The sequence below is a fragment of the Magallana gigas genome, chromosome 5, assembly GCF_963853765.1.
Source record: "Magallana gigas chromosome 5, xbMagGiga1.1, whole genome shotgun sequence".
Classification (NCBI taxonomy): Eukaryota; Metazoa; Mollusca; class Bivalvia; order Ostreida; family Ostreidae; genus Magallana; species Magallana gigas.
In genome coordinates this window covers 31,411,761-31,435,119 of record NC_088857.1, presented here as the reverse complement: position 1 = coordinate 31,435,119, position 23,359 = coordinate 31,411,761, and the positions used below count along the sequence as shown (strand labels likewise).

General features: G+C 32.7%; 2 protein-coding genes across 4 annotated transcripts in view; one reads left to right on the top strand and one right to left on the bottom strand.

The window, feature by feature from the left end:
- Positions 1 to 1,073: 1,073 nt before the first annotated feature.
- Positions 1,074 to 20,839, bottom strand: LOC105333427 (N-chimaerin). 3 transcript variants are annotated; one of them, XM_011436394.4, is made up of 14 exons: positions 20,689 to 20,839; positions 18,246 to 18,349; positions 14,841 to 14,882; positions 11,231 to 11,286; positions 10,931 to 10,962; positions 10,258 to 10,374; positions 6,418 to 6,727; positions 6,121 to 6,186; positions 5,917 to 6,001; positions 5,416 to 5,589; positions 4,977 to 5,054; positions 4,555 to 4,692; positions 3,464 to 3,575; positions 1,074 to 3,119 (listed from the first exon to the last, which is right to left on the bottom strand). In XM_011436394.4, the coding sequence occupies exons 2-14, from the start codon at positions 18,307 to 18,309 to the stop codon at positions 2,849 to 2,851; spliced, it is 1,545 nt and encodes a 514-aa protein (XP_011434696.3). In that variant the 5' UTR covers positions 18,310 to 18,349; positions 20,689 to 20,839; the 3' UTR covers positions 1,074 to 2,848. The 3 variants fall into 3 exon arrangements, with proteins under 3 accessions (XP_011434696.3, XP_011434697.3, XP_011434695.3); XM_011436395.4 differs by lacking the exon at positions 20,689 to 20,839 and adding an exon at positions 18,819 to 18,963; XM_011436393.4 differs by lacking the exons at positions 18,246 to 18,349; positions 20,689 to 20,839 and having other exon boundaries at positions 14,841 to 15,793.
- LOC136275400 (uncharacterized) overlaps positions 15,982 to 23,359 on the top strand; it is a 28,622-nt gene continuing 21,244 nt past the window's right edge. Inside the window, exon 1 of the mRNA XM_066084365.1 lies at positions 15,982 to 16,152. The gene's annotated coding sequence lies outside the window, so the exon portion shown is untranslated. The remainder of the gene's footprint in view (positions 16,153 to 23,359) is intronic.

Genomic DNA, 23,359 nt, shown 5'->3' with positions numbered 1-23,359 from the left:
GATCGTGGAGACGATCGCCGTCCTGACAGTACTTACGTACGTTACACCATTACAATTTACATAATAAATAAGCGTATGTGTGAACTTTGCATTATTCAGTAAAGATGTGGAAAATAAAACAATCAAAAATTATATGGCTTTCCGAAGTCTTGTTTCTAACAAATCCTCTTCCGTTAGGCGTTTTTTTTTTCACAGTCAGGATTAACGCCCCTAGAGTCGTTGGTAAACAAAAATGGTATCGGGAGAAAACGAACCCTGGTGAAAACGTACCATTTGAGGGTACGTTTTAAAAACTATTCTTATGCACAAAGATGCAATAAAACAATAAAGTGTTTTTGGGGTTTTTTGGGTTGTTTTTTTTTTTTGGGGGGGGGGGGGGTGGTGATTCGTGTGGGATATGAAGTTAGCGACATTGTAGAGAAAATACATATAAACCGCATTAATCAAAAATGTTAAAACTGCAATGATCAAGCTAACGTTACCTTCATAGCCCACATGATCATCAAAGAAAGCATTATTTGCATCGATCTTCCTTTTAATAAATTTGGTAGTAAAATCTTTGTGAAATTACTAGTACTGAAAATACGTAACATAAAAAAAACACCTGCCAAATCGTCCAGAGAGAGAGAGAGAGAGAGAGAGAGAGAGAGAGAGAGAGAGAGAGAGAGAGAGAGAGAGAGAGAGAGAGAATGGTTCAGGTGATTTTTTCAGAGTTCTGATTTCACCTAAAATCCTGCATGGTTCAAGGTCTCTGCGCATTCTTTACCTGAGAGTCCTCTTTGTAACATAAGGTACAATATACTCACCAATTCTAAAAGGCAATTTTATGGTTAAATTGCAGAGGCTAAATATTTGTTGGGGTAGAGCAATCAAAGATGCTAGTTTACAATGACTACTTGTTAAAAGCTGTCAAAATTAATTGCTAATTGTTCCATCCTTAACAAAGTTACAACCTCTAAATTTTAGGGGCAATTTGCATTACAATGAATAAATCTGCAATGGGTCAATTTATACTATTATCTTTGATAACAGAATTTTAAGGTTAACCTCTCTTCTTGACAACAAACTCAAACTGAAATTTGATTCACATTTATTTGAAATTTGGTAAAATACATGGAAAAAAATACTTAGTATACAAATACACATTACAAAAAAAACCTAAGAAATGAAATGGAACAAAATAAATGGATTCCACGACATTATTGACTCATGTTTTTGTTCCAAAGTAAAAACAGCACAAATTCACACACATGAACAAAATACTACAAATCATATTGTAAGAAATAAATGTACCAGCACTTCTTTTTGCTTTTTTAAATACAAACAACATTAACTTTCTCATGTGTTTGTTATGAAATGTTATAACATGCTATCACATCTATGCCAGAGTCCACATCTATATAAAAAGAAAAATGAGTACTAAACAAAATTAATACATCTTTATAAAAAAAAAAAAAGTGAAGACCTAAGATACACAAGTGGCTGTTGACATGATATGACATGAAATGAATACCAAATCTTTGGATGAGATGACATGGTGGAATATAATGGGAACATGGGGACTCATTTCTCATTGCCAACAGAATTTTTTCGCTAGAATTTTGTATTCAAATAAAATAATTATAGTCAAGGGGAATTAAGACTAGGAATACAGACTTTTTAAAATAATTCAATTGCAGTAAAATAAGTTAGTAACACAGTCAATAGGTGGGTATATATATATATATGGTTTGTTTGTTCTGAACAGAATTAAATTGCAATAATAACCATTGACCAAAAATCCCATAAAACAGGCAAAAATCAGTTTGGTGTGTGCAAGTTGCATGCTGGGTAAGTGATTTTACATATTTTATGATTTTATCATACAGAGCGGTATGTTAAATAGGAAAATAACCAAAAGAAAGTTCTGTCTGAGCAACTATTGTCACTCATGTACTAAATTTCAATACATGCACAATTGAGGTGGTCATGTAAACATAAATGCTGCTTCTTGGACACTTTAATACACTGAATCTGAAACCAAAAAAAATTTCAAATTGAAAACTAAAATCAATATAATCATAAATAAACAATCAATTGTATTGAATGGAGTAAGAAAGTATGCCATTCACAAATGATAAAATTTGACATTCTCAATGCAGTTACTGTTTCTAAACATAGATAATGGCATATACATAAAAAAATTTACACTCATGCACTTAACATTTAAAAATGTCCCGTTTTCTATTCATAATTTGGTAAGAGTACTCAGGGACTGTAAAAATTTACTTAACAGCTGTTTTGTTATTTCATAGTTTTTTATTTCATACTGGAAGCACATTACAGGCTTGTAATAAAAAAAAGGCAAATACTACCTACATTAGGTGGTCATTAGGGGATGATTTTGACAGGTATGAAGAAAAAATTAGCTAAATTACATTGTGACTCTTCCACGTTTATACTAAAAAAATGTAAGTCTTACTAAGGATGTACAAAAGTATATAGATAGTATGAAAGTATTTTTTTTTCAGGAACGTTTGCATGAAGCTTAACAGAAGGAACTTATTGAGTATACAGAAGCGTATTGTACATAATCCTTTCTTCTAAGTATATCCTATACATTTACTTCACACAACTAAACAACATTCATACAACATGATCAAAGTTTTCATATAACTGTCATACAATATTGCTTAAAAATGTTTTCTGTTAAAAACCATGGTCTTGTTTTTTCTTCCTTTCATGCAAGAAGTGGTCCATGTTTCAGTTCAAATGAAATTCTACATCATTTTTTTAGATGCTCATTTCCTTGTTATACGAATATAAAATCACAAGTCAAGCACAGTGTAAACATAATCCCATGTTGATCTCAGACTTTGTCAAAATGAGGGGTCTGGTCTGAAATTCTTAAAGCATCAAAGCTAGGTCTCTTTGCATTGGCTTCAAAGTTCTGAGTGGTACTCATTCTGGAGAACAAGTCCCTGAACTTGACCAGCATCGTTTCTAGAGCCTTTTGCTCAAACTGAGCATTCATCAGACTCATCATAGGGTCTGGCTCGGGGCAGCGCATCAGCGTGGGTGCAAACACAATGGCCAGGTTGTCAGATCCCATCATGTTGGTCGCTTTCTGTTCTGTTACCCTTAAATGACAAGAAACCCAGTCTGTTAATTAATGTTGATTGGTAATCATTTTTGCTGAAATTTTATTTCACTTGAATAACAAGAAATCTTGTCTTTTGTTTGGGTCATCTGTTGAAGAAATATTGTAATCAAAATGAGACTGCTAAACAGTCTTAAAAATAACAACAAAGAAATGTGATAGAAACTTTATTTTCTTTTCTTCAGTACTTTTTCTTTTTTCATTTAATTTCATTTACCATATAAATTTCTTTAACATACACATATTTTCCAACAATGTTGTTACCTAAATTAATGCAAATACATGTACAAACGGTAGTAATCATAAGGAAAGTAATATAAGAACCTGTTGAGATGAGCGAGTAGGAAGCGCAGAGTCTGGTAATGAGCCGGGGGCAGTTTACTCAGGCCCTCCTTAATTTTGATGATCTGAGTCCGAGAGCGGGGCTCGTCTTGTTCTGAAACAAAACAGAACTTTCATCAAGGTTCATCAAAAAATAGAACAATCAGGATTCATTACAAAATAGAACTTTCATCATGGTCATTAAGAAATAGAACACTCAGGTTTCATTACAAAGTAGAACTTTCATCAAGGTCATCAAAAAATAGAACACTCAGGTTTCATTACAAAGTTGAACTTTCATCAAGGTCATCAAAAAATAGAACACTCAGGATTCATTACAAAATAGAACATTCATCAGGTTTCATCACAGAATAGGAAGTTTATTGAAAACAAGAACATTCAACAGAATTCATCACATAACAGAAATTTGAACATACACTAATTTGATCCAAAAGAGTCAGATTAAGTCAGTTGATATTAATGTTCCATTTAATTTGTTGAGTTCATCAAACTCAATGGAAAAGTTCATATCAATGTATCAATAAGTTTAACAAGTTCATTATGCCAAATACATGTAAATTTTGTGCTTCTGGGCCGTGGGGTATTTTTCAAATTATTGGCAATCATTTTGATATCGCAAAAATTATAACATACAGATAATATGTTAAACGATTTTTAAATATTAGTTGATATCTATTGTTTATTCATTTGCGTTTTTATTTTAATTTTAGTTGATATCTATTGTGTATTTATATTAATCATACAAAATAACTTTCACCAATTTGACAGTTAAATATTTGGATATGTCAAGAGAATTGCATAATGGAATGGTTGAGCAGTTTGTTTCTATCCAACTGTAACATAAATATTCTCTAAATACTCAAATATGAATCCAAAAAATTACACTGGAATCAATTGGAGTGTCTGATCCCACAGTCACATGATGCTTTAAAATAAACAAGTAAATCAAACATAATACTATACTGCGGATACAATAAATACATGTAAGCTTACACTACTCAACAAAAAGTATGGCGATAGAGAAATTAACACAAAGCACTTGTCTAGTTTAGTACGCATGCACATGTACTTACTCATAGTGTCAATGATGATCCTATAGGCTTCGAATGTAATGAGGGGTATGGGCAGAAGTCGGAAGTATAGCTTGAGAACGCTGGTTATACTGTTAATGTCATCATACTTCGATTCACTGATCACCGTGTTTTCTCCATCTGTTAAAAAATATATACACTGTATAACATTTCAAACATTGTTCTCTCAAACTGTATCAAGCTATGAGTATATCTTCTTTGAAAATTGTTAAAAATCTTAATGTCTGTGTTACTTTAAATATCCCTAGTCTAGTCTTATTAATTCACTCTTTTATTCGAAAATTTCATATCAGAATGTCAGTCTCACTTGGGAAAACTCTTTAATAGATTATTCGAATACTTTTTATTGGAATGTCAATCTCACTGTGAGATGTTAAGGTTGGTTAAATTTAATAATTATGTACCTTTGTCAAAAGCCATCCTGATGCTTTCCACCTCGTCATGAAGTCCGGCTATTCTATACAAGCCTTCTACTTCTAGACCTGCTCAAAAAATAATTAAAATGTACATTCAATGTAATTTATATTATTTCCTCACTCAGTGATAAAATTGTAGAGACTACTTAGCAGGTAATAAGGATTCAATCAGTTCTACTTTAACACAAACATTTTCCAAGCAAAATATTTAGTATCATTTTGTACTCCCATCTTAATTCAATCACTATAACACTGAAACATCATAATTCAATAAATAGTACCTGGTATACCTATTCTTAAAAGTGATGACTTCCATAAGTGGCCAGACACTGACCAGAAATTCCAAATTTAATTAATGGCTTAATTACCATACTAAAAATACAAATCCTTTTATTAATATTCAATGAATTCATGAACAAGCACTGACCTCGGTGTTCGATCTCTTTGATACATTTCTCCACCACCACAGGGATCGGTGTGTTCCTCGCCTTCACCACAGTCGTCAGATCGGCACCAAACAGATTCTTCACAAACTTGATGTCCGGCAGGCAGTCGTTTGGCACTTTTTCTGAGCACTTCTTGTGAGCCTCAAAACCACAGTCTGCAGTAAAAAAGAGAGATTGCATGTACTATGTATTGTGAGTAACAGCAATTGTCACTATATAAGTATTAACCTCATATAGTGAAATTCAATTAATTCTATTGATAATTATTACTAGACAAAAAGTGATACAAATACAATGTAGATACACAGAAGTCATATCCCAAGATTAATTTTACAAAAAAATTCCATTAAAAGAACTCACCCTTCTGAAAAAATCATACCCCTATCCCCACCCCATTTCCAAATTCTTAAAATTTAAAATCTAAATAGTGAATAGATAAATACATGTATTCACTAAAACCAATTTTATTGATCATATTTTACCTAGACACTTCACTCCCTGTGCAATGAGCCCCCACATAAAGTTGGCACAAAAGTCACACCAGTGCAGTCCAATGAAATTCTGAGTCTGCAAATCAAAGTCAAACACCATTCTTATTATAAATCTCATCTCTCCACACGCTTATAAACAGGGGGAAAAAAGCATTGATATCATGCAACTTTATATTATAGCTTAGAATTCATTACCTTAAAGTTGTGAGCTTTTTCATATTTCTCCACATCATCTATACTATCCAGTTCATCATCTAAATACTGAAAAATGACAAAGGACGAGTCAATTAATATCAATGTAAAATTTACAGCTCATAATATCTCAAACTTGCATATTTAGTATTGACTACATCTTGTACAAAGTTTGAAACTGCTGTTTTCTTACACAATTTTAAAATTGGCTCTTTTCCAATATCCTACCATCCCAGATTTAAGAAACCTTTAATCTAGCTCTATATTTCTTGTTTTTTAACTCCTGAGATGCTCCCTCACCTGTTGTTGTACACTGCCATTTGCACTACCACTACTTCCCTGGGACTGCTCTCCGAACTCAAGTCGCTTACTGTTCACAGACTTACGAGAACGATGCAGACGCTTCCGCTTGTCTGTGTAAGCCAGGTATGGAGATTCTGCATAATTGGACTCGTTTGATAACGATGCTATGTAATCAGAGGCTTTGAGCTCCACATAGAAGTGGATAAGTCCATCAGCCACCAAGTCGTGCACAGTATCAAAGCGTTTGTCCCCGACGTAGTGCTGGCCATCATAGTACAACTTGTAGTTCTTGGTTTGACTGTCAAATCTGCAACAAATAGAAATAAACATAACGGTATTAAAAGTATTACTGTATTTTATGGGATCTGTATAATGTATGATAAAATTGAAATTCAAGAGTTTAAAAGGAAATACATTTACATGTATAATGATTCAATGGTAGGAACAATTAAATTTTCAGGGAATCTTCATTCATCTTTTTTAAATCTACATGTTTAGAATCTGAAATTTTATTGTGTATCTGGTTTAGATGGTATGGCTTTTTCTTCTTCATGTTTATGAAACATAAGGATCGTAAATAATAAATAATTCTTCTTTTGATTCATGAAACTTGAGTATTTGAAGTCACATGGAACCAGCTAGCTAGAGCATCAGAGGGAAGTGTTTGGAACAACTATGGAACACTCAGGACACATGCTTAATGGTATATTTACTTTTGATAGTTATATTTTGTTATTCATTTCCCTTTCTGCTTGTATCATTCTTGATCAGGATATTTATGGAAATCTTCTCCGCTAATTAAATGGATCGAGTTTATCACGGACAAGACAATTTTTTGTTAATTAAGTGGTCTTTCCAATGTTCGTGTCAGTGTAGATATCTAATATGAGCACTTTTAAAAGTGAAATTCAAATTGAAATCATTAATATGCACATTGATAAAAATTGAAGTAAATTAAATACATTCAGAGGAAGTGTTTTGATGCATTGTGACGAGCAAATATGTGTATTTAATTTATTTAATCCCAAATAATGTAGACTGGGTAGGTGTGTGACTGTGCATAAATCTGATGTCTTCCATGTGTGTTGTTAAGACTTTAAAACAGCCTCTAAATCAGAAAAGCATTCAAACAGAATGAAGTAAATCCTGACTCAAAATGTTTGCTTCATTTGGAAACCATAATATCCCTCAAGTAGAAACAACTTGTTCCAGATGCAGTTGTTGTTGCAAAATCATGAGAATTTTTTCTCGCGACAAGGAAACAATAAAATGAACATTACAACAAATCTAAATATACACGCTGGCATTCCGACAACTAGCAGCTTTACATTATTAAATCAAAAATTAGGGATACTGCTATTACGCTCCATCTGATGTACTATATTCCTTCCTCCTGTTCCAGAATAGACAAGTTCATTTACATGTATTAAATGTACACAGTTAAACAGAGATCAGGGAAATAAAATCTAAATTAAACTCCCCATTCCCAGCCAATTATTAGGAGCAAAATGATAAGAAAATATAATAAATCCTATTATCCAGATGAAAATGCAGATTAATACTAATGTTTTTATTGAAATTTTTGAACCATTCAAAAGAAAACTGATGAGAGACCACCCAAAACAACAGGTGATTATATGAAGTTTACATAAATTTCATAAATCATTACCAGGTATTCTTACATCACTGACTTGATATGATACTGTATACATGCACAGGGGAATAATTGCCCATTTTCGCCTTTCGCTCATGTTGTCAGCGGGTGAATTTAAGACCGAGTGAATTCCAATGTCTCATATCATCCCTCTTTAGACAAAAATGTGATTGGGCGAATTTAAAACTGGGAGAAACTGTTTTCAAGTGCAGAAGGGTGAAAATTCCTCAGGGCAAAAATTACCCTGTATACAATATTGCTTCTATGAAATCATAATATTTTCATGCCACACACTCCTACTTAATACCCCTAACTAATGTAACCAAAGGATGCATTTATCACATTGTTTATTAAGAATTTTAAATAATATAAGAACCCTTGAAAGGAATGGGAAATACTTATTTATCTTTATCTTTATAGTCACAACTCATAATCATGCTCTCTGATCAGTAAACAAAAAGTCTTTTCCATACAAATGTATAAAAGGCCTGCAGAAAGTTGAATTATGGTTTTCATAATCAGACAATTCCACGCCATCTCCGATTTATTTTGTAACAGCTTACTACCAAAAATTACTGGTAGCAGTTTATTGATTACCGAGAAATTCGTTTGAAAAATAATGAAACCTGCCACACACCGCATACACAGTAAAACTCATTTTATACAAAAATACCCAGAAAAAGAAAATTCACTGAATGAAAAAGTGGAATAATAGCAATATTCTTTAAAGAGTGGGATACCAAATAAATGAGTTTGCAAAAATACCACCATCTGTACCTCAGTCAGTTTATAAAAATCCCAATTTCAGACCTTTATAACAACATTGATATCCATGCAATTATAAATACTCAAATGCACTACATTACATAACTTTTCTCAAAATATATTTATCAGTTAAAAATACATGTATCAGGAAACAACTGAAATTCTTTTTTTGTCTCATTGGAGTATTTATTTAATAAATTTATAATAAATGTGCTCTGTGGATGCTGTGTAAACATGTTGGTTGTTGATAGTCCATCACATGCACAATTGATCACTGATCTAGTCACACAGCCTACACACTGCTTCAATTTCATAAAAGTGACTTTCTTATCTTAATTTACCTCAAAATATCCCTTACTAAAATTTTTATGTTTTACATCAAAATATTTCAAAACGAATTCATTCTGTGGAAGAATTGTGCATAGAAATGTATCAACAATAAAATTATAAATGACAGTCCGTTAATTCTCAGTGAAGAAAGTCAATTGATTCTAGGAGAAGAGTACTTTTTTTTTTCCTTAGAAAAAAGTTCAGTGATTGGTTTGCAAATTAAAGGCAGAAGAGGTTACATAGTAAGTACACATACAAGATTAGTACAATAGTACAATACTATAAGTACAATATTGGTAGAGGTTTCCTGTCTAAACTACTCCACACTGCAATACTTTTAACCACAATCACAGGACAGGATAAAAATTTGAGCGCAGTGTTAAAAAACACAGAACAAGTGCAGCTCACAGTTCACATGTCAAGTGCCTTTCATAGCAAGTCCTTAGTAAAAACAGGTAATTAAATGCACAAAGTACAATCCTATATTGATTCAGTTTCCTTCTGATGATGAAAAATTGTAATGGCAATAACCAGGAAAAAATACATATTGATGTGTCTTTCTTTCTGTAAGCTATTTTCATTTAATCTGTTCATCCCATTTTTTTTCTTTGTTGTCAACTCAAGTGAAAAACAAGACGTCTGCTATAACTAGCTGTGTTAGGATGTGGAGGAAGTTTAAGACACTCTGTTTCAACATTTCATTTGGGTAGTGAGGCATTACAACTGGGAATTTTGGGGACATTTTGGGGGATACCACGAAAATGATTTTATATCAAAGCTCATCATATTTTGAGCTCTGGTCTTTCAAAATACTCTTATTTCCACAGATATGTTAAGTTATTGTATTAGTGTATAATCCATACAGGTATAGTTAACTGGAAAAATTAACACATAATTTGGGAGAATACCTTCTTATGGTTGAAATGAATTATTGAGAAAGTTTTCACAATAACTTGGGAAAAGGGGTGTTTTTAATACAAAGAAACAGGGGCCTCTTAGTAGCCACAATTATAGAAAATCAAAATGTATAGAAAGTCAATAATAAGAGTCAGCGTAAATAATAAGTGACCTGTTTGTCTGAATTTTACCTGATGGCCAGTGTGTAGGCATCAGCGGCCCTCTCACTCTTCCTGACCAGATAGCTCCCATCTCCCGCAATGGACAACAGATGGTCAGCTTCTTCACGTGTTATGTTGCCGTGGAATCTGCACATGAATATTTACATTCATTAATATTGAAATGAATTGTTCAAATTTATCTATGTGATAATTAATGCAACACTGCATGATAACTTTAAGGGTCCTCAACACCCAGTGACTTTTACTTTAAATGTTAATTAGTACATCACGAAATGGCAATTTCAGCCCATTGTAAACTTGATTATTTTGCCAAAATTGGGTGTCTATCTATGTAGCGCAATTGGTAAAGATTCGGTCCTCTAGCACTCAGTTCCCAAGTTTGAATAAAGCAAGCACTTTTGTTTTTATGATCATCAATTAATTTTTAAAGCCTGATATTTTTCCCCAAATTTTTTTTGGGGTAATTTTCAAGTCAAAAGAATGCTAGATATCTCAAAGAACATAGTATTGTATGCGAAAATTTTCCAAAAAATGTAGAGGACTCTAAAATGAATAGTACTTGTAACTTCTTTGTATAAAACATAAAACCAATAGTATTCAATGTTGGCAATAAATTTATGACACTTCAAATCTGACTTTCACTGTTTCATTTTGTGAAGAGAGTCTCAGTCATTTCACTTACTCTTTTCCATAGAAAGTTGGCTTGCCTGGGATCTGTAATAAAAAATTATGACAAATAGAAACATAAAGTGACTCTTCTGTTCAAAAAGATTGTTGGACATTTTGTTTTACGTCCTGTTATGCAACACTTGTCTTTTAAAAACCTAAGACGGCACTTCAATAATTGAAATACACTTAAAAACATCTCATCATTGACAGGCGAAGAGCCTTGTTTCTCCGCTACATCCCCATGTAATCAATTTTAAAAATAACTTGGCTGCGGAAGAGGAGTGTTAGTCGGGTCGTTACATATAGCACTTGCCTCGTGTTGACATACAATCTTCTTTGGTTTTGGTGCCTGAAGCTGCAAGGTATATACTGCAAAAGAGAGAGGGTTGAGTCATTTTATTTGCTGGGATTAAAATACAGCTAGCCATAAAATGTATAATATTCATAATGATACATGTTTTGAGTTACAAATAGTGCAGACAAGCTGTCTGACAGTTGCTTTATGGTGTACTTTTCTCTATTTGAAGATCATTGCTTGTATCATGGTCATAGATACTACTCTAGCTTATCTAATACCTTACATCAGACATGTAAAACAGGGGGATCTTGATCCCAGTGTAAGAGGTCTACGAGACCACAAACTACACCATGTTACACAAGTTGGCCGGGAGCAGAGTATGTTAAGTGCACCATGTCCCTTTTTTTGTCACAAGCCAAGATATTTCATCAGAACATTAACACTGACACTTTGATCGTAGACTCTAGACAGCGAGTCATGTGGTAAAAAACAATATGGCTTCTTGTACCACCACATCACAAAGTTGTGGACGGTGATGATCTGACCGAGGACTCTGTTTCTATATAGGCAGTAAACACATACATTTGTACATGAACTAGTGGTCTGCTCATATGCAGGGAAAACTGGGTATAAATTCAACAATTAACATAAATACAATTTTAGAGTCCAAAGAATGACTGCACTATGAATGAAGCAGTCTATACAAATATCTATTAATATTTCAATGTACTATCAATGGTACATTGTATCATATGCTTCAGCTTGTATTGTCATTTGATGAAATTTAAGCTTTATATCTAAAGTGACATATCGTCAAATATCAGATACATACATGTCTATATTGTTTGGTATAGCTATTCATTTCTATGACAAGGAAGTTTAGAACAAACACGCATCTAATCTCATACTAAATGGCATCACATGTATATATTATCATTTGATGAAAAGCTTTGAATTTAAACTGGCATATTATCATATATATGATACTCTATATATTTACACAGGTATTAGTTTCTATGACAAGGAAATCACATGCATACAATGAAAAAAACCCTCTGACAAATCTTTTATTTAAAGGGACCTAGACACGATATGAGATCAAAATTTTATTTTCATTTTTTTATGTATCAAATGGTTTACATGCTCATTGATTTGAACATATTTTATTGTATACATATATATAAAATACATATATACAAATAGTTTGGACACAAGTTTACATGCTCATTCTGAATGGATGACCAAAATTTGAATGTTGGTAGTCAAGTTATCAGAGATATACCGAGGTATGATTTCGTTGTCATGTAAACAAAGCTCGAGTCTTATATTTGTTTACAAATAATGAAAAGTATGGAATTACCATTTGACTCATGGCAAACAATTAAGGTAAACTGATTCAACGTGTTCATAATTAATACTATTAACAGAAGAAAGCAACATCTGATTGAAACTTATACCAATAAAACAAATATGTAACCAATAGCAAGACTTGAGTTTTGTTTACATAACAAAGAATTTCAAACTCTATATATTACTTATAACTCAATATTTTGACTTTCAAATTTTGGCAAAACATTAAAAATACCCATATTAACCATTCTAAACATTAAAATTGAAAAACCAAAATTGAAAATTTTGAGCTCAAATCGTGTGCAAGTCCCTTTAAATACCCAAACGCAATCAATCTAATTGGTTCAGATTTACATGTGATGTACGTTACAGCATATAAAACAATTCTGGTTAATTTGTTATATGAAGGAGTTCACATCAGTATACACCAAGTACTTAAATTTTTTGTCTATAAACATGGTTTTTATACACCACAGAATAATTGTATAACTGAAATTACCTGCAGGTGCAATTTTTAGGCTTAGTTTCGAAATACGATCATATAAAAAGAAAAAAAATTATCCCAAAATTTTTACTTTTTTATAGTCATCGCTTCAGTAAATGTAACCAATAAAATCAGAGTATGAAACTGTACCTAATTTAAATACAAAACTCAAAAATTTGTACCCGTAGGAAAAAAAGCCAGTCATACGGTACACTGCCAGCATATATTTCACCCTGTAACTTAGTAATTTTTAGGGGGTTTTTTTAAGCTCTATAAATCCAAAAGACCTGCGCCTGTCCTATCTAATGTGGGTAACAGCTTGTAACTACTGGTATTTTCATGTTGACTTTACAGTTTTAAATATGTTTGTCAAAAATGGAGTTCAAGTCCACTCATCAACAAAGCGAACACTTTTTTGACTGAACCACAGTGGTTTAAAGAAAAGAAAAAATGTGTTGTTAACAGTCTAGAGGACTAAATTTTAATACCTTCTGGGAGACGAAACTTGCTCAAACTTATACCTGAGTAAAACAACCTGTCTCAAAGAGTATGAATCAGCAACACATGATTCTGGAGAATATAAATAAATTTTTTTTAAAAGTTAATAAACGTGAAAAGGTTAACATTTTTTCGATGATAAAGAACATCCCTCTTGTAATTAAAAAACTGAATTTTTTTAGCAGTTCTTTCTCGCTACTCTGTTACTTAAAAATAAAATATAAATTATTGCTTCTTCTTATAATTTGGTTGAATAAGTTGAAAGGGGACAGGTAAATGCATGTACATGTACTACTATAGAGCTTATATATAGATAAGAAAGTAATACAATGTCACACTGATATAATATTGGCAGCTAGCTAGCAAGCATCAATTAATAAACAGGTCATATATGGTCATAGAAACTGTACAAATCAGCTATAGATGTGATTTCGCATGGAGGCATAAAACAACATTAATCCTGTAAACCTTCCTGTCAAAATCCTTTTTCCGTTTTAAAACAAGGGTAGAAATATTCTGTCATGCTTAGTTAGCATCCTAAAGGCAGATGCTATGGAAAGAGAGAAAACTGCCTCACAGTAAATTATACAGTTTGCAAAAATGTACATGTGAATTTATTTGTTTTGGGATACGGTTAATGTCAGTCTGTCTACACTTTATGTATGTCTAACAGAAAATACTTGAAGAAAACATCTGGTTCTGTTGCGAGCTATTAGTCATGAATTTCTCTAAAACCTTCAAGTATTCCACTCTATATCACCGATGAGTCAGCTACCTTGCCAAATAAAAATATCAGCCTGCTCCAAACAATATATCAATTTAATGCACTGTCTTTGTCTCCTTGTCAGATATGGGTGGCATTTCTAGGGATAAAGGACGATAGAGAGAGTACAATCCCAAGACGGCACAACTTAGTCAAGTGGTTGATAACATTAGTAAGGATATTCTCTCATGATCCCATGTTGACACATGTACATGCAGTGCTCTCTCTTTCTCTCTCTCTCTCTCTCTCTCTCTCTCTCTCTCTCTCTCTCTCTCTCTCTCTCTCTCTCTTGCTCTCTCTTATTGTACTCTGCCTATCCATCTGCCTGTCTGTCTCTGATCAATGACCATGATGCAAATTCAATATCAGTACACTGCAACTCTTCATTTCTACATTATCAAGCTACTTTGACAATTCACTACATGTACCATTACCAATCATACTACATTCTATCTTGTTTATTGCATTGCAGAGAATTCTGTACAGTATGATAATTATTAATTAATGAAGTAATTAAGTAATATACTTACAATAGGTTTTCCATGTTGGCAGTGGCTTGCTTTCACCTCCATCTGAAAGTACAGTGATATAATCATGTCTCTTGTCTTCATCCTCCCCCTCCTCACTGACAGTCAAATGGTACATAGTGTCTCCCCCTCAGTGACCACGCCTTATGCAATGAACTGAAGTACCACCACTATAGGGACACACACTCCCACCTAGTTCATGGGGGGAGGGCAGCTAGATTAGCCTTAAGGTACAAACACAGACTGGACAAGCAATGTCAAAAGAACTATATACTGGTACTCTGTACAGAAGAAATCTCTTTCTACACAGGTCAGGAATGTTTTTGTGTGGAGTGAGTTTGATTGATTATTCACTTCTCATTACATTTCACGAATTGACACCCTTCTGCATGCTGCCCTTTTGTATGCTTTCAGCTGAGACAGAGGGTGAGAAAATAAAAATTCCTTAAATTCCTTCACTAATAGTGAATTTTGGAGACAAATCCTCTCAAACTTAAACACTCCATGCTACATGTCATTTAAAAACTGGTGAACAATTCTGATTTCCTTCATGTAAAAATCAATCAGACTGAATATCTCCCTGCACCAATGTAAATATCCACCATCACACTTGTTCAAATTATCCGTTTAATGCACAGAGCAATCAGACTATGAAAAGAAAATGACACAAATATGAATAGATTTCCTTTGCTGAGTGAAAGAAAAAGTTAATCCTTGTCCACACTGTGATTCATGTGACAACTTCCGCCTTGTGGCTATGATAGCATGAACTTACAACACACATACACCTCGGGACATTGTTTACTGAGACACAACAACACTTGCAATCCTTCTCCCCCTTATTTTTTTTTAAAGGTCCTTCGATATCGGAGTTGACTCAGGTATATAAGGACCATAAAATTTGGAGAGACACCGGACCACTAGAAACGCTGTAAACAAAAGGCCCTGTCTTTGTGTCACCAAACACTATTTTTCTACTTCCCTCGCATTTACTTCCTTTTCAAAGGGAGGGACATACGGAATGCATCAACTCGGTAATTACTGTGTTTACATGGAGATGACACAACTAGTCCCTCTCGTATGCAATATATCCTGGGCTTGTCAAACATGTACATATACAGACAAGTACTTGTTTACTATAGTAGGATATTATAAACATTTATATATATATAGAGAGAGAGACTGTAGTAAGCTGGCATTTAGTCATTATCATGTGACACACATGTACAAATTTAATTGCTGTAGGATTATATCATACAGTATTCTGGTATAATAACGTACCAGTATGCCTCAACAATGAGAAAAACAATTGACTGTAAGTATAAACACTTTCTTGGCCTGTTCTCATTTTCAAAATAAATAATATATAAACTGTAAACTGGCGTTCATTCACTATGAATACATTTAATTGCTGTAGATTTATCATCAAACACTTAACTCTATAGTGTCTTCACCTCTGTCAGGGAACAAGAGTCTTTTTAATAATTCTTCTATGACAAATAGAAGAATTATTAAATATCTGTACATGTATTAAGAAGAAAAATGATAAATTAAACTTCATCCTGTAGACGATGAAGTTGACCTATAGTTGTACAGTTAATTTTTGGGAAATTCATTTTTGACCCTGAACATTAAATCGTGAGCACAATAGATGCCTGCATGCATTTTTACTTTCATAAAAAATTTATAAACAGCAACACGTTTCCCCGCAGGTTTTTCTTTAAAATTCTTCACTTTTTTCAGCGGCAGACAAAATGCTCAGTGAAATATGTCAGTCCCCATCCATCATGCCATGTAACTTAATCATATCAAGGGAAGGGGAGAGGAGAGAATAATCTTAATAGCCATTCACCCCTATCCCAGCCAAATGCCTCATATCAAGAATATATCACATAAAATTGACTTTTTTTTTACAGGGTTCTGAAACTCCCATTTTACTGCATGGTTTTATTTTTAACACAAATAATCTTGCAAGTTTACTTCAGTGTAGATAAAAGATTTTTTTTTCTCGTTTCTTGTTATATTTTCTATTTTACTTCTAGCTTCTCTTTACTTTTTTAATGCAATGATTTAAACTTGGATTACATTACTTTATACCAAAAAAAAAAACCCCCAATCTATTGTATTTCTGTTAATGATACTTAAATATTTAGCTTTGTGTTAAAACACAATTTCCATTTCTCTCTAGCATGAGATGTGATGGGGGGAGAGAGAGAAAAGCAACACTCCATCATATTAAGTACCCTACATGGATCAATACACTAGCTAGCATGAATCATACGAAGTCTGAAGAGCAGTGCTGGCCAATAGGAGCCATGAAGTCACTATCGCCACAGGGCTAATGATAAATCAGCTTATTTTGATTATCTAATTATCATCATACCAAAAAAAACCCTGACCAGCTAATTAGGATTGAACAAGACTGAAGTAGATAAAGATATCTATCTATACATGTATCTCAGTACAGAGTCACACCTACACATAACTCCTCCTGAGGGGTCGCAGTGGAATAGCTGACCGGTGAGTCAGGGCCAGTACATGTATACACTGACCACAGGTTTCACCTGACCAATAGGTCACAAAGCTGTCACTGAGGGGGACTGATAAGCCTCACACTGTCACTATTGACAAGGAAACAGCTGTTCTGATCTGATACCCTATACTGTACTGAAAAAAATTAATCTGATATGCTCTGACATAATGCTCCAAACTCTATATTTGAAGTCCTTGTGCTTGAGAGCTCATTAAAACTTCTTTTTTATAAATCTAAAGCAAACATTAGTAGTGGTACTTTAGTTATCTTATGACTTATAATGCCTGGAGTACCTGCAATTGCACATGTACAGGGTTGGCTCTAAGACCCGGTAGGCTGGGAATTCCCCCGCCTATAATGCCTTAATTACCTGGCTATTATTGCATTTCAACACAATGTAGCTGTAAGCAAAACCCCCAGACCCCCCTTCTACTTTTTTTATTTCTTCCTTCTACTTCAATTTTTAGAGACAACCCTGATCATATACTTTTTCTGGTCTCCTCCTATTTTGCTAATACGATAATACTGTTTATAAAATAACAGCCATATAACATATATTGCAACTTAAAAAGACATTTTTAAAAGTTTGACCAGGAAGTTCTGAAATCAATACCCCATAGAGCTTTTATGATTATTTACTCCCGTACCATGACAAATTCTCAAGGTTTTTATCTCGCTTGGCATGATTATCTAATAAAAGAGAACCAGTATTTTTAGAACAGCGAATAGAAATGAGAAATATTAAACACAAACTCAAAAGACAAGTTTTCCCCCCATAGAAATTTCATAGCTATTGAAATCGAAGACATTAAAATTAAACGTAAGGCACCGAGGAATATTTCAAAACTACAAGAACTGGGTCAAGCAATACTTACAACTACTACTATAGGTCATGTTGTAGTACTGGGGGCGAATGGTCTTGTCTCTTGCCTTGGACATCCTGGCATCCTGGCTTCTGGGTTTTTCTCAAAATTAGTCCCTGAAATTCAGAAAATTATTAAATATTTCAAGCACTAACCAATGAAACATGAGAACTCATTTCAACTCAGTAAATTACAGTTCTTATTACAATGTAATAAGTTTTTAATAACTTAGCCCTCTTCCAATTTTTTCCCCATCAAAAGGATCCATGACAATTTTCACACTTCAAATATCTAAAATGGTCATCCCAACTACACTTAAAGAAATGTAGAATCATGAAATTTCGTTAAAATGCATAGAACAGTCAGTACACATTTAAGTGGGATGAAAATGAATAATAACCTCTGACATCTCATTCTAATTGATAACAATCAAAACAGGTACATCACAAGAAGTGGGATATATAAACCAGTGGAAATGACACATTTCACAGCTCAAAGACTGTGAAGGTGTAATAAGAAAGATTTCTAACAAAATGATCTACAATGATTCATTCCTGATCTCATTACAATACAAACAATACTTACCAGTTTTAACAATTTTCAAAAGATTACAAGTTATTTCCTTTATAGACATGAATGATTACTCCAGGCAGATTTTCGCAGTGTAATAAATGTTAAGCCAGCTAAGGGGTGATTTTTCACCTGAATTATCTTACAGATGACTTCTTAAAGTATGCAGATAAAAGCATTCAGCGTGTGATTATATACAACAAAACAATGTATACATACACCTATAAGAATACAATCAACCGAATTGTCCTGAACACCATGTCCTTGGTATCAATTACACGGGTAGTACTACGTTATGTTTCTCAATTCAATGAATGTGTTTTTGATAAAATGCTTTAAATATGTAGCCTATGACTTGGTCGTTGTTTTATTTTTGGCTTAAAAAATTTTGCTTGGGAGGTTATTTAAATGCAATGTTGACCAGTCTTGTACTATAATAGACTACCAAACCATAGTTACAGCTATTAATATCGGTAGTAAATAATGTATTAATCTTTAAACATGTTTGGTATACACACATATTTGTTTGTGCCTGTGCCTGTGCGAACATTATTTCTTCTGGGTTTTTTTCAAATAATTTTAGCTTCATAGGAGCAACACAAAGCAATGAGGAACTGGAGAGTCAATGATTGAATCTTATTTAAGTGTTAGATTTCGTAGAGGAAGCCAGCTTTCGCCACAAGTTTTCAATTAAGTGAAACAAACTTCAGTGTTGCTGGATTTGATATATAATACAGTGAAGCTTTATTCCTTCACAAAATTTTAACACCCATCAAATTCTGCTGATGACTTCTCAAAGAAGACAGAAGACATTAGAAGAACAGGCTAAAGCATCAGTTAGTCAGAATCCGTAAACGTCAAAGGCTGACACTCAATCAGTTTGTCATGACAAATAGAGGGAGGGTTCATAATGTTTTCTGATTTATACCATCCGTATTGTTAAGAGACATGTCAAATCTCTCCATATCAGAGCAAACATCAATTCAAAATTGCTTTCAGTTTCATGGCATCAGCAAGCACCTCCTTTGGGAATATTGCTGGTGTACACAAGGCCATCTTTAAGAAGTTGTTTATTTGCTTTCAATCTCAAGATCAACTGACAGAAAAAGCTTGTGATATATTCTTTTACAAATTATTTAAAAAACCAACATCTACAGTTTATTCACTTTTAAATGCAGTTTTTTTGAAGATTATAATACCTTTTTGAAGTAGAGGGCAATCAACTAATTTTTTAAAGGTAGCGTAATAGCCTAAAATACATGTACCAGTATATACATGCTAAGCAACCACAATGTTAAAGCATGGTATTAAACAGATTTTGTACATAAATATTGTGTATCAAATTACAAGTTAAATAATAAATTATTCACGTATTGCAGAGTTTAAAACATAGGTGTACATAATATACACATGCATGTAGGTCTATTTTTTTTTTTAAATATAAGTAATTAAAATAATATATAAGAAGTTATGAGCATGTCTGTTAAAGCTTGAGTTAAAATTGGGGGTTTATTCAGTAAATAAGTGCCAATATTTCTAAAACATTGGACTGTTATTGGTAGTGAAGCTAAACACAGCTGATCCAGAAGACCCTCTAATGACAGAAGAAAAGAACACCATAGGTTGCTACAGTGATACAGTATGACTGAAACATTTACCAAAGAAACACTCATGCAAAAAAATGAAAGACATTGTAATCAACTTTCAGTGTCGAGCGAAGTCATTCAGAATTAATGGCCTTTCTTCAGAAATCCAATACATTTTTGATTTGGATGCAGGACAATAAAACAATGAATCTAATATATTTCATGCGAACATTTGTTGGCAGAAAACGAAAGCTTGTATAATTCGTCTGGATGAGAATAAAAACCTTGCTAGCGTTTACCTTGTTCTCTGTTGAGAGCGTAGAAGTGCCCGCCGATCATTAAAATCCATTTTCAGAGACTGAAGTAGCAGACCATCGTTCTTCACATAGCGCGCACCCTGGTGAGTGTAAACAACACGAGACGGGAGATAACTGCTTGGAGTTGGAAAGATAACTCGTACTACAATCGATAAATAATATTCTCAATATTCGATATTCTCATGTATAAAATGTTTATATTCAAGAATATGTTTATGACAATGCACTCAAATATGTTTTTTAAATCTGTTTAATTTTTACATTCATTTTTTTGATCTTTGAATTAATTATTCTTCATTATATTACATTTCTTGAGAATGTTTTAAAAACCGAAGATACTTTTCAACACTACTTTAATTTCACGATTCTATGTTTGATTTGGACAATCAGATTTTGTAACTCAAAGACAATGCAAATTTATTTTGATAGATCATTTATTGAAAGGCATGAAAACAATTAGGATCATATCTGATATGTGATTAATTAAACACCCTAAACAAATTTTGACACAGAAGGTTTTTTGGGGGTTTTTTTGTTTGTTACAAACGACATGTTGTAATTAGCATTAGTAAATAAAGAAATATACAGCTGGTGACATACCTGATCATCTTACCACTTGAATTTTGAGGCAGTTATAAAAAATACAGTTTACAACTTTAGTTAGAGAAAAAAATAAGAAATGACCCGCATAGAGAAATTTTAACGTAAAAGATAACAATTTTAAGGATTTAATGACCTTTGATACGAGATCTTTATTTCTAACTATCCCTGGAAGAAATGACTATTATTGACAATTCATTAAAAATTTGAGTCTTTTTGTTAGGCCCCGTCAGGCATGGATAAATAACCGTGTGCATTCTATTATGAATCAGATCTATTTTTTGCACAATGAATATATAAATGTACAGAGGGTGGTTGAACCTGAAAACGTTTTTGAAAAGATCTCCTGATGTCAGATTGATACTTTGTATTTATAATTAGTATTTTTAATTTTTACTGTATAACAGAAATGACATATCATCAATACTGTACAACACAACATTACTAAAAACTCGTCGGATTTAAACCTTTTTTTTTTATTGTACTAACATACATGTACAATTAATTGAGATTAGGCAGTAACTTAGATCGCCCTCTCCATCTACAATATAAATGGTATGTACCATACGATTAGTAAATACACAACATATACAGATCGAGGAAGTTTACAAGGCAATTAAATTATGATTACCAATCAGTCCGCTTTAGAGATGTAATTTAATGGATGCAGTCACTGAATTAATTGGGTTTTATTGTATGATCTACATGTTTATCAATTTACATTAGTCTGTTTACATGGCTTGAGTATTTTTCCCTTTATTTCTTGAGAAGTAGGAGCCAATATTCATGCATTAATGAAAGTTATTAGAACTAAGAGCCTGACATGAGACCTTTTCTTTGTTTTTTGTTTCAGCCAAATAGTTTATCAGGTCATGGATCACAATGACTGTAATTATACAAAGCTGAAATACAGACAGTATATTACTTAAGTGTATAACACAGTTCTATTATCTTAAAATGCACTTACATGCATATCTCAACTTTACTTTACTGAATAAGAGAGTGAATTTTTGTACGATCTGGCTTTTTGTATAAATGTCCCTAAATTACATTATGCTTTATACCAATGAATTTAATTAAACTTTTTTAACTTGTAATAAACAAGACATTTTAAAATAAAATGATACTCATCTTCAATATTCAATTGACAAAAGTTACATTTTTTTTTAATTGAGAAAGGGTTTAGATAGGCTACACCTATTACCCAATCCATTTGAATATCAATAAAATATCTTTGAATTAAATTGAATTAAATGACAGAACTTACTATGCTCTCTTCTCAATCGTTAATAAATGTCCACATTACATGTACATATGTTCTGTAAATCCGTACTGTCCGTGTTTGCAATGTAGCTATAAAAGAATTTATCGATCTAAAAATACAATGTCTTAGTAATCCATGCATTGTTTCAATACGTGGAAAGTTTTAAATAGATACAAGCACTTGCATAATACTTAAGACTTGTCTCTGCGATAAAGTTTACCCCCATCCTTTATTACATAATGTGGAAAAATGTATATTGTATACTTTATCGAAATAAAAACCAACTTCCTATGCAGTGTTTACAAACATTATGATGGATAGGGACGTGCATATATATACGTCCCTGAATGAATGAACATTGCCATTAAATCTTTTGAACAGTTACAATGCCTTAAACGTCAAAGCATTTCTTTTTCTTTTTTTAATTTCATCGATGTTTTAACCAAAAAAAAAAAGATATTGGTATTTTACACACTTTAACACATTAAATATGAAGAATTAAAGTAATATATGAACGAAAATTACCAATAACCATCTTTGTTGTTGGACGTAACTATTTCCCCCGAAGAAACTAACAAAAGAAACCTTCTATTGTTTTAATATTTTGGTATCATTCTCTTGTAAATGTTGTGACATATACATATAAGAGAATGGAGATATTTGGTAAACATTAAGCGAACAATATTTTTTTTAAATTAAAATGATCAGATTCAGTAATACTCTTTGAGGTTTTGCAAAAAGATTAAAATACAATAATCTTGAATAATTAAGTTGCATATGACAGCCATT